Source organism: Lepisma saccharinum, chromosome 8, assembly GCF_977018435.1.
Source record: "Lepisma saccharinum chromosome 8, izLepSacc3.1, whole genome shotgun sequence".
Lineage (NCBI taxonomy): Eukaryota > Metazoa > Arthropoda > Insecta > Zygentoma > Lepismatidae > Lepisma > Lepisma saccharinum.
The window spans coordinates 33,360,832-33,376,442 of NC_139236.1; the positions used below are offsets into that span (position 1 = coordinate 33,360,832).

At 40.3% G+C, this 15,611-nt stretch overlaps 2 protein-coding genes across 5 annotated transcripts in view; one reads left to right on the forward strand and one right to left on the reverse strand.

The window, feature by feature from the left end:
• trc (Serine/threonine-protein kinase tricornered) overlaps window positions 1-15,611 on the forward strand; it is a 171,003-nt gene that overhangs the window by 102,839 nt on the left and 52,553 nt on the right. The window lies entirely within an intron of this gene.
• Window positions 7,133-7,936, reverse strand: LOC145991404 (protein CFAP276-like). Its single transcript, XM_083127394.1, has one exon. The coding sequence runs from the start codon at window positions 7,868-7,870 to the stop codon at window positions 7,394-7,396; it is 477 nt and encodes a 158-aa protein (XP_082983520.1). The 5' UTR covers window positions 7,871-7,936; the 3' UTR covers window positions 7,133-7,393.

The window sequence follows — 15,611 nt, forward strand, 5'->3', positions numbered from 1 at the left end:
GTTTTATCCAATCAATACATGAAGATTTGGGAGCACATATCTGTATGCTGTGGATTACAATTGCAGTTTCTACTGACAGTGTTGACACATACCAGATGGCGTATCTCTATCAACACAGATAAGATAGCGAAGGCTTATTGCGTGACAGCAGCAATGCAACCTTCAAGTTATTTTTTCTTGGAGTAGGATTGCGATATTTTAGCATGAATGTCCTTTATCTTTACGGTGCATGGATATAGTCTAACATACGAGCAATAAATGATGATAAAAATGATGTGACAGTCTTTGCTGAAAACTGGGTGTGGTTCAGTGGGTTCAAAGGGATGAACCCATCGTGGGTGTAAATTCATGTGTGAAGCGCGGAGAGTGCTGTAATCTGTTTGCGGGGTACACTTTGTTGTACCCACACACACAAAATGTGAAGAGTTCTTTATCATATTTTCATGAATTAGGGTGTAACATACTAAAAGAGGGGTGTCCAACCTTTTTACCTATGTCGGGCTAGTAACTAGCGGGTGCTATTATTGCCCTAAATATAATGTCTTAACACAAAGACACGAGGATTCGTAAATACTAAGAAGGTTCACGTAAAATATCCTTAGCGTGACGTGGTTTGGGCGGAGGGGCATTGTCCAAAATAACTGGACTCAGACTTTGAAATCTAGTACTTTGAGTTGCAAAACCCTTTTTGAAGGCAAATAACATGACCATGAAGCTACCATATTAGTGTCTCACGCACATGTTTCACAGCCTATAGAGGCCATGAATTAAAACTGCTTTTCTTAGTAAACAGTTTTTCTGTTTGGTGCATCTAAGTTCGCAGTTGCTACTACCTTTCCAAAGAACAATAATGTAAATGTATGATATGTTTGAATAAGTAGCATAGCATGACAATTTTGGTTTTAGATATTATACATTATAGTTTACCAAAGTCTCGATCGGGACCGAGTGTCTCTGGCACTGGCTCCTATTGTTACCATCCTAATCAGAAACCACAACCACACAATTTAGGCTTTAAATTGCGGTGACAACTGAGCCTACCTACTGGTAGCAGATGAAAGTTTTTGTCGGTCGAGAGCTTTTATCTCCTGTCGCGCATCCTTGCGCAACCAACTTCTCGACAGAGCAGGTTAAGATGCTGACAAGGTTCATTCTTAACCCTGGTTGTTGACAGGGCATTTTCTGCTCTGTCGGACGTGAGCTGATAATGAATGACGTATGTAACTCGAGAGCTTCGTAGACCAACAGAAGTGATAATTTTCGAACAATGGGCTGAGTAATTCTTTGGGAGGCGCGTAAGTATTCGGGCAAATCATCGTATTCATATGCAAAACTTCTAGTTGTTGCTTTTCGTTATCACCGCACCACAAAGCATTGTGCCTTCTATTTTTACCACGCAGATGTGTTCTGCGTTCTGGCTGTTAACCTTGCAAGCAAGATATCCTCTTCTTTGCGTGCCAACTCCCCAATGAACATTGAATTATTTTATATGCCACTGTGCTAATTATAGTGAACAATTAAACAAACAAATTACAGAACAATTACATCGTTACTTGTTTAGAAACAAGGGTGAGGTTTGTAGTAAAATGAGGTTTCCCTTCTCCTTGAATCCTTCTAGTGGGTGCAAGTGTTTAGAAAAATGTATGTGATGTCGCCTTTTGTTCCTATCTAGTTTAAAGTAACTTTTACTGCACTGGATACAGAATAAAATAGTCTGGGAAGATGTAATACAATGTTTCATTTGTTAATTAAAAGAACATTTGGAGGGAAAATGTCAAAATAGAAAGGTCCAAGAAGGATGCATGTTGGCATATGCGGATATTTCAGTACAATCTTCATTTGTTTGTCGCACGATACAATTTTCGCCAAATACACTAAATGTATTATATTGTTATGTTGCCAATTCACGATCTTGTAACCATTGTGTTTAATAGAACAGTGGATGTGTTTAATTGCAAATGTTTTCTTCCTTATTGTCCACGTTCTTTACTAGTGTAACGCCTCTTTAAATTTATGTGGACTATAAATCATGATTGTCAGAGTTTGTTTTTAAGTTCACTTTATGCACTGTTAGGTTAATTGGGACTGGACCTACGGTTTAAGGTGGGATTCGAACTGTTGTGTCTCCCCACCGGGAATCGAACCCGGAACCCTTTGGTTTCAAGGCGACAGCGGCACCACTACGCTGCCGGGAGGCCTTAAATTATGATTTGTATTAAATTATAATTTTGGTTTCTTATCAGGATGGCGGTGGAAGTATTTGAGTATATATTTTCACCTGATTTATTATTTTTGTTTGGAAACATAAGACGTTTCTAAAAAATATCAATTAGAAACCAGAGCAGGCAATCTGGATCGGAACTGGTGCAATTTGTGACGTATCCCAGGGAATTTTGGAGATATTCATCTGGAAACAGTACTTGGTTGTTACGACGGAATCTCTTTGTGATCAAGTTTTCAATTAGCTGGACAATATCAAGATGAAATGGACCAGTGAATTGCCTGGTTCTAAATTAATTGATCGTAACAAAGAATAAAGGAATATTTAGAAAGTATAATACAGAGCAACGGTGCATTGTTTAGTTGACGCCGCTTGCATACATGAGAAGTCTGAGGAATCCTTGACCGATTGATCCTCTTTGCGTCCGACGGAACGGCTATGCATACAATGACGTTTTATGATCTGGAGATTAATTTCATGATAATGGCGATTCTCAAGTACCGCACTAATAAATAAAAACGTTTCTTGAGGAGAACCTCGTGCTCGAATGGCTGTCGTCACGAAGCGAAGCGGGAAGGTCCTTCGTTTAAAATTCTGGGCAAGGCATATACAGGGAGGTTATTTCAGTCGTTCACCGCCAGAGTGACGGCCGTTCAGCGGACTCTTCATGCAACAGGTCCCGGCAAATTGCATTACAGGAAGTCCGTAACAGAAACCGCTTGTTTTGTAATGTTTCCACTTTTCACAATTACAGTTACAATTACAATTGAAATAAGCACGTACCTTGTCGCAAGGATGCTGTGTGTGTGTGGAAAAGGTGTCCTCCCAAATACAAATATTTCTGGCACCTTATTTCTGACAGAAAATCTTAGATTAGACATCGCTACTTTATCCTCAGTTGTCGCGACAGCGCCGGCAGCTTATCGGGGGTTGGGTGAGTTGTCAGCCGCGAGAGGGCGATTCATACTGCACGTGTCGGCAGTGATGCCAACCGTAGGGACATGTCCCTAAGCATAGGGACTTTTCACTAAATTTCGCCCGCGTAGGAACGTAGGGACAGATTTTGCCAAATGAGGGAAAACGTAGGTACTTTTTTCAATCTTGGTAAATGACATTTTATGAATTAGTTTATCTGGATACTTTAGCGAAGAGGAGAAAAAAGAACTAACTAACAAATCTCCATCAGAATTTTGGAACATGTTATCGGTTGCCAAAAACTTTCAAGGCAAGTTCCTTTTTGAAAACATTTCCACTCTCGCGAAAATAGTGCTAACATTGCCACATTCTAAAGCGGAAACGGAAAGAATATTTTCAATGTTAAGTGATACAAAAACAAAAAAGGGAAATAAAATGGGACCAGAATTGTTAAAGACTGCAGGAAATACAGCATCACCAACCAACATCTATCTCTGCACAGCAGCAGCATGTATGACTTCAAATAACATAATCAACAGTAAACGACTCAACGTTATTCATTAGGTGTGTGCGGGATCCTTTACTTTAAAAAGTCGTTAATTCTCGACGTTTTCTGCCTTGTAAGTTTCTGGAACTTATCGAAAATTGTAAGTTTTTATTCTAGAAATGCAAAAACAATCACTTAAAGTGAAAATGACTTGTAAAATTCGAGATTTCCAGTGCTTCGGGAAATTTCGAACATTTCCCGTCCCGAAAATTTTCCGACTTGGTCGGGAAATTGCAAATTTTTCAGTCCCGAATGTCGGGATTTAAAAAAATTACCGTCCCGATCCCGTCCCGACCCAAAAAATTCTGTCCCGCACACCCCTATTATTCATTAAGGCAAGAATTTACAATACCGGACCCTTCTGTAATTTCTATGCTACGTCTTATACTCACGAAATAATTATTCGTGATGATTTATCTCAAGTTAACATGTTGGGGTGAGGGGGAAAAAATGTTAATTAACGTGTAGAAGTTGTAAAATAAGCATTTCAATTCTCGCAATGATTCTCCGTATACAAGTATGGTAGCCATATTTGTTGATATGAACAAATTACAATTAGTTACGCTGTCTACAGCGTTGCCACACTGTTGATTTCATACTTGGAGAGCATGGATTGTGTAAGAATAGCGGAAGAGAACAGTAAAAAAGTTGTTAATGTTATACAGATTGTTAGGTGGAGTGTGCAGGAGGGCTAATTAATAAACTTATTCATTTCAGTATATTGCCCAAAGAACGTGCTTACATGTGACAGCGACAATCACGATGTAGAAGAACTGATTTGATTACAGGTAAATTTGGCAACATTACATCAATCATAAAATTACAGGATACTAAACTGGCGTCTTCGATGATGTTAAAGTGCTACGAAAAAAATATTTTTTATCGGTTCGTAATCACAATTACCGCAAAACCATTCAGGAATAGCCCCACTGAGCATTCTCGGTAAGGTTAGGTTAAGTTAGGTTAGGCAAGGCAAACATAGTTAAAATTTGGGCTCGAAAAACGGGTAGCCCAACAAACCATTGACGGATAGCCCCACGAACCATTCAGGTACAAAAAAGGTAAAGTGTTCCCCTGTGCATAGCACCACGCCATGAAGGCGTATAGGGGGTGTGAGGGTAACGCCCCACACTTTCTTGATCCGGTCGTGAGTGGGGGTGATGTGATCAGCATCACGCCCCTGACCGCCTTTACCCCCCAGGGTTTCCCCCAGGTACCCATGTTATTCGACGCTGGGTAGGCGCCGGGGCCGCTTCCAGGTACGGTTAGGTTAAGTTAGGATAGGCAAATGTAAATTCGCTCCTTCATTAATTGTGGAAGCACCGAGCAGAAAGATTTGGTAAGTAAATGTGTATATTTTATCTTTTGTTTTGCATGCTCATGAGGTGATAATTTTTTTAGTCGCTTTACTTGGCGTAGGGACATTTGGTCAGTTGTAGGGACATTTTGACTACGTCTGTAGGGACATTGCCGAAAAATGGTTAGCAACACTGTCGGCTACCAGACGTCAGTGTACGTTCATGTTCACTTCTGTTTGCGTTTATCAGTACACGTGTTGCTTATACTGTGTTATTGTAATGTGCTACTCATGGCCAGTGCTTTATTGTGTGTTAATTGTTATTCATTCATTAGTTATGTCGTTAAACAAATATAGTCTTGAACAGAGAGTTTTTATGTACGATAATTACGTGAAAACGAATTCTTGCAGAAAAGTGGTCAGGGAATTACGATAGACAGGATCTCTTGAACCTAAGAAACGTGTTGTATTGCTGTTAAAGGAGGCCATTTTCAACATCTCTTATAACACAGGAGGTTAGTGATCATCATTATTATTACTTTTAAATATCATTTTACGCTTTCGGTTTGCTTTATGCGCCGGGATGCTGTCTTCCCTTTCTGACAACTGACGATAAAGTAACGATGTCTAATCTAAGATTTTCTGTCAGAAATAAGGTGCCAGAAATATTTGTATTTGGGAGGACACCTTTTCCACACACACACAGCATCCTTGCGACAAGGTACGTGCTTATTTCAATTGTAATTGTAACTGTAATTGTGAAAAGTGGAAACATTACAAAACAAGCGGTTTCTGTTACGGACTTCCTGAACGCAATTTGCCGGGACCTGTTGCATGAAGAGCCCGCCGAACGGCTGACACGCTGGCGGTGAACGACTGAAATAACCTCCCTGTATATTTCAACGCATGTTCTTTCACAGTTCATTAGGCGATGATGGCCATGGGGGTTCGGAAAGGGGGAGGAGTTACGTCGTGAATGTCAGTCGGAATTTTAGACATTTCATATAAGTTAATTTCAATTATAGGCCTAATACTTTGCATAAATTGGAATTTATAATCACAAGTTAGACTGGTACAGGTACATCGTAGGAACTTCAAAATTGTACGAGGGATGATCGAAAAAAAATACAAAGCCTACAAATTCCAGTAGGTATGTATTAGACGAATACAAACGGACTCACTTGAAAGGACACTTCATACACTAGTACTTCTCAACATAGTCCCTTCCCGGTTTAGGCAGTTATCCCAGCTCTACTCGAGTTTCATGATGCCTGTCGCATAGAACTCGGGGGTCCTGTTGTCGGAGCCCAACCCTTACGTCCTGGCCTAACTGGTTTTGAGTGGCATGTGCTCCATCATCCAGCATACTTCCCGGAGCTTGCTCCGAGCGATTACCATCTCTTTGCTTCTTTGAGGAAGCATCTCAGAGGACTGCAGTTTCACTCAGATGATGATGATGTCAAGCACGAAGCAAGGGTTTGGCTCCGATAACAGGACCCAGAGTTCTATGAGACAGGCATCATGAACCTCGTGTAGCGTTGGGATAAATGCCTGACCCGGGGAGAAACTACGTATGTTGAGAAGTAATGTATGAAGTGTCCTTTCACGTGAGTCTGTCTGTATTTGTCTAATAAATACCTACTGGAATTTGTAGGCTTTGTATTATTTATTTTTCAATCATCCGTAGTATATTTAAGCACTGTTTCAAGAAGCAGCGGCTTCTTTTTTTTCCGGATGGCCAGGGGTTGGAGATGACGGCTTAGTTTCCAATGGGAAAGAAAATTCCTGTTGTAGAGCATGTTTGGGTTTGTATACCAATAAAGGTAGTTAAATAACCGAAATTCGACTACGTTAGGAGAGCACTCCCGGTTTCGGACCAAGTTTTCTGACGATAACAACGTATACTTCTTAAATGTTGTTGTGGAAATATCGTCATCTTCCCCACATGTACACCAATTGTATGGTTCCGGGTTAGATTCCCGGTGGGAGTTAGTTTGTGTAGTCCATATTTCGTCTAAACCGGCAGATCTAGTGTTTATTGAAGTCCATGTGCATGAAGAGATTTGAAAGACTTCGCAAACTTTACATGGAAGTGCACGTCGATTTTATGTATTCTGAGTTAATATGTAACGTTGCACAAGGATGTTGGATATACAGAGGCAAAACACAAATCTTTATTACCTCAGAAATACGCATGGTCACAGTTATTGAGCACTTTCGTCATTACTTTGTGGTCGATGAAAACTGTCGTTCGTAAAGATTACTGAATTAGTAACGAATCATGCATTGTTATACGATTTGCTAAAAATCGACTGCTTTGAGTTTTTGTGCTAATTCCCAATCAGTTACGGTCATCGTCTTTGATATTTGCATTTAGGGCACTGGAGGTGAAACAAAGATAAAGTTCGAGATCTTACGCTCTGTAATACGAGCCATCAGGTTTGCGAGAGTACCCGCACATTGTCTGCGAGATGTGTTGCGTTTTAATTGCCAGCTTAATATTGTACGGGTCCCGTCTTTGTTCGGGCATGGGGGCGAATCGGATGGGGTGGCCGAGGGCCGGCGGCGGGCGCGGATCACTGGCCCTCATCCTCTTCTTCATGTCGCAGTACATCTCGTGGTTCACCGTGTCGATGCTGAGCACGAACTCGTACATCTCCGGGAAGAAGGCCCTCGTGTGGTCGTATACGGAGCGAAGTATGAAGTCCAGGTGGTCCTTCGGAGGGTGCTGGCTCGTGGGTTCTTGTCGCCTTGCAGCTTCCCTCATCCTCTTCTTCTTTTGCTTCACCTCCTTCTGGTGCTGCATTTTTTGCTTGATGATATTTCTTAATTTCAGCATGTCTTCTGCGGCTTTGTTCAGTTCAGAGTCGTCCTCTATGTCGTCGTTCATTTTTAATAATTTTCCTGCTCACCGAAAGGTTGAATATGAAGAAATGAAGGATGGTTCTCCAAAACAAAGAGCGCCATGTATGCGTCAACGTTTCCTAGGATGCAAACAATGATTTCTTGTTGATTAATATTTTCCTTTCTTATCGGGAAACTTGATGTGAGTGGCTTCAGCTTGACTCGTGCTTTCTCGAGAACAATATTAAATATGGTTTGCAACACTCGCGTGCGATAACATCAATTCACAGACTTCTTAGGAAAGACTACGGTTTAAGGGCCAGTTTTTCAATGTCCTGTTAATCTTTCTGTTAACTAACTGCCAGTTGGAGATAACAGCCAGTCTTAACCAGCACCGGGTTTTTCAATGTGAAAGTAACTGCCAATTAACTAAACCATGGTTCGTTCTCCGCAACAGTGTGTTGGCAATTCTGAAGCACGGAAATTACAGGAAATCGATCTGCGCGCCATCTGTTAGTATAGTTTCAAACCGCGTCGACTGGCGCACAGCCTGGCGTTTAAATGTAGAACTACAAGCACGCCGTGCTCGAAAGCACGTTATTGCATTGTGAAACGATATGAACAATGGCAGCGCATCCATTTTGTATGCTTACGAAATATATTAACGAAAAACAGCACTACAAATTTGGTTTTCTTCTAATAAAGGCCAATTCCAATGTTATGAGGCGCAAGCGCACATACTTTCTTGTAGAAGAAACGTGAAGAACTCGAAAGTCGAGACATTAATAATAACGGTTTGTTGATATAAACATTATTATTATTATTAATATGTAAATATTGTACATTTGACTGCATGCTTTGTACCTGTCTATGCATGTTGTTGAGCGAGAAAACAACATGTTAATAGCAAGCATGCTTTCTAAACTTCTAAAAATATGAAGGTACGAGTAAAAATAATTTTAAAACTTACTGTAATATTTATCCGAGAAGATCATTCAACAATAAAGCGTGAATTGAATGCAACACACGTAATAAATAATTGACAAGAAAAAAAATACCTGTGACCAGGACTCGAACTCGTATTACAAAACACAACACGCTCCCAAAGGTGGTGCCGCTAACCGCTACACCAAATTACCGATTAGAGATTATCACGCCTAGTAGACCGGATATCCTGGCCACAAATTCTCTAACACAACCTTGCCAAGCGAATTCTAGCAACTACGCTGCTTAATTTCCATATTTGCATGGACGTTGGTAAGCTCTGCCAAACAAAACAAGTCTTTTTCTGTACCAATTTGACAGTTTTATGAATTATATCTTGTTTAATCTGACATTGAAGTTGCGAGTGTGGAACTTCGATAGCTGCACGAGGCATCCATGTTGCTTCGCAACTTCCAGTTAGGCTGGTAACTGCAAGAAGAAGCACCAGTAAAGATAATCGCCACCAGAGTTCCAGTTACGAGCTAACTGTACATTGAAAAACCGAAATTTTCACTAACTTCCAGTTACGTGCTAACATGAACCTTAACTGAACATTGAAAAACCGGCCCTAAGTCGCCAAGTTAGCTTGCGATGTTTTCCAAAATGCATGTTGCGAAGAGTTGATATCTGAGTATCAGTATCAATAACTCATAGGAAATTCGTTTGTGTAAGGGAGAGGAGCTTGGAGTCTTCTCCAGCCAAATATTGCCCCATTAAGTTTTTCGTTGCACTAACAAACGTCCTAGCTTCGCAAGAAATACGTGTTCAAGGTTTTTAACAAGTTTTAAAACTAGCAATTAATACAAGATAAACCACGTTAAAATTTCTTCTTTAGAGTGAGGATACTGACGATACAAGCAAGTAAATAAATTACTAGTAAATTATGATGACCCTGAAACATAACTGTATTTTCTTCTATATGTGAAAATATGACTGAATTTCAGGAATGGATAGTGCTTGCGTTTATGAATTCTTGAAATTGTGTAGCTCTATAAGCACGTTTGTTTCTTCAAAATGAATTGTTAGCCTTCGATGTGTGCTCCCAGGTTCGACCCAGCATCGTGAGGTCAATTGGAGAGCTACTTGAAATCTGGTAGCAGACTCTGGTCTCGACAGCCAGAAAACATTGGTGATGGGGTTCGATGCGCTGACCACGCATTACCCAAAGTAATGCTGTTTGGCAGGCATTTGCTCTCAATAGTCTGTTGCACCACGGAGTTTGGTTTAGTTTTTGTATATAATATAGGTCTACTACATCTCTACAATAATCCCAACCATGAAGAAGAGTGATAGTTTGGTGTGTAATTTAATGCAGAAGCAACCATCCTACTATGATTTTAAAAATATGCACAATTTTAGTTATTACGTGAAAAATACCCAAAAGCTGACACTAAAGCACTTTTAAGAAGTGTGTTTAAGAAAAATCTTGTTTACTCCAGTTCACCAATGTTTTTTCAAAATATTTTTCCTTAAAATTTGTTTCTACTCACGGATACACATTTAGTCCAACATGCGGACCTCGGCATCTTTTTTTACGTACTTTGTAATTTTCTTAAAGCAGCCAAAATGGTTGATGGTTGCGGTGAGGATGAATAATTATTAAGTGCCATTGATGAAGGACACTCACAGTGGAATGTTCATACCTAGACCAGGACTCTAACAAGGGCGAGATCAACAGTCGATGGCTAATTTGTTGTGCGTAAATTGCACAGAAACGCAATTGATAATTGTTTCTAGTAGTTGCAGAAACTTCCTAACTTTGTATAGTCGCTCTCGGTTCAGTGTGCGCACTGTCGGTTCGGTTTATGGTCGCGAGCAATGCTTCGTTCCATTCCTCTACCAAGCCCCAACAACCGCACACGATACCACAATGGTTTCACAAACGCTTCGCCCACAAGCTGCGCCCATCGACCCAGTTAGCACGCACGTACCCTGCATCAAGATTCAGGAACAAAGGCGAGGTGGAGGTGGAACCCGCTTTCCTCCGAGGCATGTTGGTGACACGCCGCACGACGGCGTTCTTTTACGTGGCCGCGGTTGAAAGAACCCTCTGTCTCAAGGAGGCGGAAAGTGCAAGCTTGTTTCCCATGCAGCATTCTGGCCATATAGGAAGACAAAAAGACTCGGAACAATGCATACTAATGATCCAAGGACTACCTTGGGAAAAAAGTGAACTGCCGTGAAGTGAAAAGTAAAGAATCTGCAGTACTCTGTGTTTTTGTAACATGGCACTTCTCCCTCTCTCTTCAGACCAGTGACCAAGGGAGGCTGGTAGGTTCAGCAAATTGTAGGCCGCAGGGCTAACAACTAAAGATGAAACAAAATTCCTGGGCACGCCACTCCCTGTGGTTGTATGTTTCCATCTTTCAAAAACCTCCTTCCAGTGTATTGCTTCATTTTATTGTCAGAAAACGCAATGAAGTGATACATAACATTGAATTACTGGGTTGTATATAATCATAAATGGCATTTTAACAGATGGAGGCAGAAGGATTACACAATTCTTCGAACCCCCTTCCCTTCCAAATCGCTTGGGAAATTTTGATTTGTTCATGCGAAAGCAATTAGGTAGGCACAAATACCAGATCCCTTAACTTTTATGGAACATAATAGCCGTAAAATTAACGAATTCTTTTCACCTCTAGTTGCCTTAGCACATACACATCATATCCTGAGATTTAACACGATGTTGCTAATTATAATTATCTAACTCATTATTTCACTTCGATGTATCAACAAACATTTCAAATTGCATATACCAGAATAATATTTAGGTTTGATTCCGAGTGGAGGCACGTTACACTTGTTCGGGCAAGTACAGTCCCGATTAGCTAGTCTGAGCACAAGGCGAATTATAATCTTATTTTGAACTTTTCACTACTCCTAGCAGACTCGGTGGCCGGACACGTTACGTTAAATGGTCGACTTTCCATCTCGCTTCCGAATTTCCCGGGTTCTAGTCCCGGCCCGAGCATGAATGTTCATCATTTTCGTCCAATCATCACTTGCGATTAAAAATATATAAACAGGGTGGTACAAAAGTAGGTTGACAGTCTTTGCCTGCTTGGTATATGCCAACTGTCAACCACCCTGTATATAGCTATGTACTAGGTGCGATAATCCTTCGGTAAAAGGTGTTAACAAGATCATTTGCGTTTGAATATGGGGAGAAAAAAGGGTGGAATGTCAATAATAAAATAGACCTGGCAGAAGAGCGAAGTGGATGTGACCTGCTCAAGAAGATTTCCATTGCCGTGGCAAGGAATAACTTTCGAGTTTGATTTGCTCAGATTTCGCTAATTTTCTTATATTTTTTTGGCGGCCTCGACATGCACGCTGTGGCGTTAACAACATGAAAACGTGATTCGTGAACCGTAAGAAAGAAGATTTGAAAGGCCGAGACTCCGTTCCTAGAACAACTTGTTAACATTCGTGGTCAGCAAAAATTATTTTCTCGCCCTTTGCAACCGTGAACTGATGGCCTCCCCGACCTAGGTCAGGATACGGATCTTGGCTTGCTCGAGGAACGTGTAGCGTGACTGTGGCCGCCCCTCTGCTCTTTTTCACACAAAGCCTTTTTCGCCAGCAATCTTCTCCCTGTTTGACGGCGTCTCTCAGGATTTCGGTTGCGAGCCTTTCTTATCGTCACCAAAATCGATACTCCTGAGATGTTTTCCGAGATGATCTTCGGTAACTGTCGAGGATGTTGCGAATATAGTTTATTCGTCTCTGCTCTTTCTGTTTGCATTTATTTCCGTCTGATACGCGAAGGATGCCGTTAGAATTTCGACATTTTGCCGGTGGGATGGGTGTATCATTCGGATGCATTGTTCTTCCAAAGAACGAAATAGCGGGACATATAGCTATAGCCTTCCTAGACGTTTTACGGAAGGGTTGCAAAGTATTCTTCAAGACTTGAATTGTTGTTTTAATTCCACTTTATGCATAGTAAGGCTAATCGGGACTGGATCTACAGTTTAAAGTGGGATCTGAACCAATAAGTGCCTCCACCGGGTATCGAACCCCTTGTTTACAAGGCGACGACGCGACCACTTCGTCATCGGGGAGGCCTATACCAAGAAAACGAATGTTTTCTTAGTTTTGTGAGCAGGGGCTATGGAGCCTTAAGCATACAATTACAATATACACGAAGTCTGTACTCAAAATTTTTCAGAAGTCTGGGAAAAGAAATCAGATTTTTGTTCCTTAGACTGAAAGCACAGGGGTCTTATATAATTAATATATAAACATTATTACAATTAATAAACACTTGTATATTCAGTATTATTACATAAGAGCAATAAGCAGAACATGTTGAAGGTTAAAAGCAAGACTTATGGGAGGCTAATAACAGTTTCTAAATTAGTGTTTCTTTTTATTTCCGATGCGACACTGGCGCGATGTTCATATTTAATTGCAAAACGGCGTGTTTAATATCAAACTATTATCTCACGTGTGAAAGTGGAATTCTTAATCATAAGCAATTACGTTCTCCATCATAATTCTCTTTTGTTTATTTTTCATTGAATTTTCACGCTGTAGTGAATTTACGTTGTTTCACATGAAATATTTTCACTTCACGATTGCATCCTATAATTAAACGAACAGTGCAGATAACCATTTTTAATTGAAATATTTTAACACCATTTTTATATAAAACCTTGTTTAGAATATGATTTCAGTAATTTTGGATATTTTTAAGCATGTCAAAACAACTCGTGAAATCAGAAAATAACAAATTTTGTTGCTTAATTGAAAGCACCAGCGTCCTATAAACGCGTTCCATAGGGTTAGGGTCGGTCGTCTGGGTGTGTAAGTTGAAATGGCATGCTTGTATAACACTGGCTAACTGGATGATCAATATGAATGATAGTGATTGTCATGAAGTAGTCTCGTCTTATCGTAGGTCCGAACTAAGAATACCTGTTTTCAGTGTGTCCTGGTAGCACTAAACAGGAAACTGCGACTATGACAGTTAGAAACGTGATTTACTAGAAATATAAAAGACGCCTCAAATTCCCGTTTCCCGAACCAAGCCAGAGTACCACCTTAGTTTCTCGTGTGGGGCCCACTAACAGGCACATGAAACAACCAGTCAGAGGAGCGTATCCTTGAAATGTAGGCTTCATGGTGTACGCGACAAGATTTTTACCAGCATTGCAGAGCTCAAGTAGGCTAATACTGGACCCACATTAAAAGTGGAATCCGAAATGAATCACGATCCCCGCAAATAGGAATCGAACCCGGTAATCCCCAATTACAAGAAGACATTAACTATTACGATATACTGCAAAAGTATTATTTAGTTTAGTTATCTTAGCATAAATAATGCATTTTTTGTGTATTTATGCTAAGGGAACCAAACCTAACAGACCTATCAACGTAGGCTTTTGTGTCTGACGTCAGAATGCGAAGTTGGTTTCGCGTTGTGCAATAAAGATGACCATATTTATGTACGATATAGACACCCTCCCCCAAAAAAGGAAGAAAAACAGTTACAGAAAGATAGCAAAATGGAACTGTTGGCCATCTGCTACCTGAGTACAGTTACTGCTTGCATCAATACGTAAAGTTAAAGCGAGATTTTTCTTCGTCGTTTCTTCTGTCTTTTCTTACGTTCAACGGGTGCTGAGTGCAGCTTCCATTTACCGCAGCTCCTAGAGGTTCACCAGCATCAGAAAGCAGCTGTTGCTTAACGGTACATTTTATTTCCTACTCATTGTTCCATTTACGCTACTGTGTATAGCGGCATCAGACTTACCAAGGGGAGATATAACTTTTATGACTCCGGTTGCATGTTCAAAGGAAATGAGATGAATTGCGTGTATGTTACACACAAAACTACTTTTCGCAATGGATTCAAGTTGGGACACACATCTTCATTTAATCCAGTTATTTATTTCTAATAAAACGCGTTCGGCTATGATAGCAAGGATTAATTAGCAAACGTAATTAATCGGTTGGCTTTGACAGTTTCATTCCAACGTCAGTCGTGACCACCAATTAAGATGTAAAATGTTGACATCATCATCATCGACAAAATTCGCATTTTAATTATTCGGTAATCGATTTGAAAGTAACTGATGTTCCGAATAGTCAGAATGTATGCATGTTTGCGAAAAGAATATGCGATTTACATATCTCTAATATATAATATGCTTTAAATTATACCTTTCAGTTTGTATATATCTTTTCACTCCTTCTCTTTTTCTTTCTTTATAATAACTAAGGGTTCGAATCCCAACCTGGGCACGGGTGTTATTTTTTAATGTTGCTTCATCATATCATCACTCATCCTCATCGTCGTGATTAGCCAAAAGTGTCAGAAAAGCGACGCTAAACAAAAATGAAATCAAATAATAAGTGGCCAGGTTATGGGTATCCAACTGCAGGATAGGTGTAAGTGAAGTTCCTAAGGACCTGCATTTAAAATCATGCCATCATCCGAGTCGTGATTGATACGTTGTCTACACTTCTCCACATCTTGAATCTTCCCCCCCCCCTCCTCCCGAGATGCACGAAGATTTTAATTAACCCTTTTCTAATAAGGTTCATGTAAGGACAAAGTCCGATGGCGTGTGCTTTTTCTCTTTCAATTCACTTGTTCGAGGAAAATGTGATAGGGGAACTTTTTGTTAAGATGACACTGGGAAAGAACACAGTCTTTCAGAAATTTTGGATCATAGGACGTCTGGGCACTGTAAACTTTGGACTCGAATTTATTTATGCCGTTAACAAAACTACACATTTCAGATTGGCGTATTTGCAGAATCGAGTGTATTTTGCGTTATAGTCATTCCCTG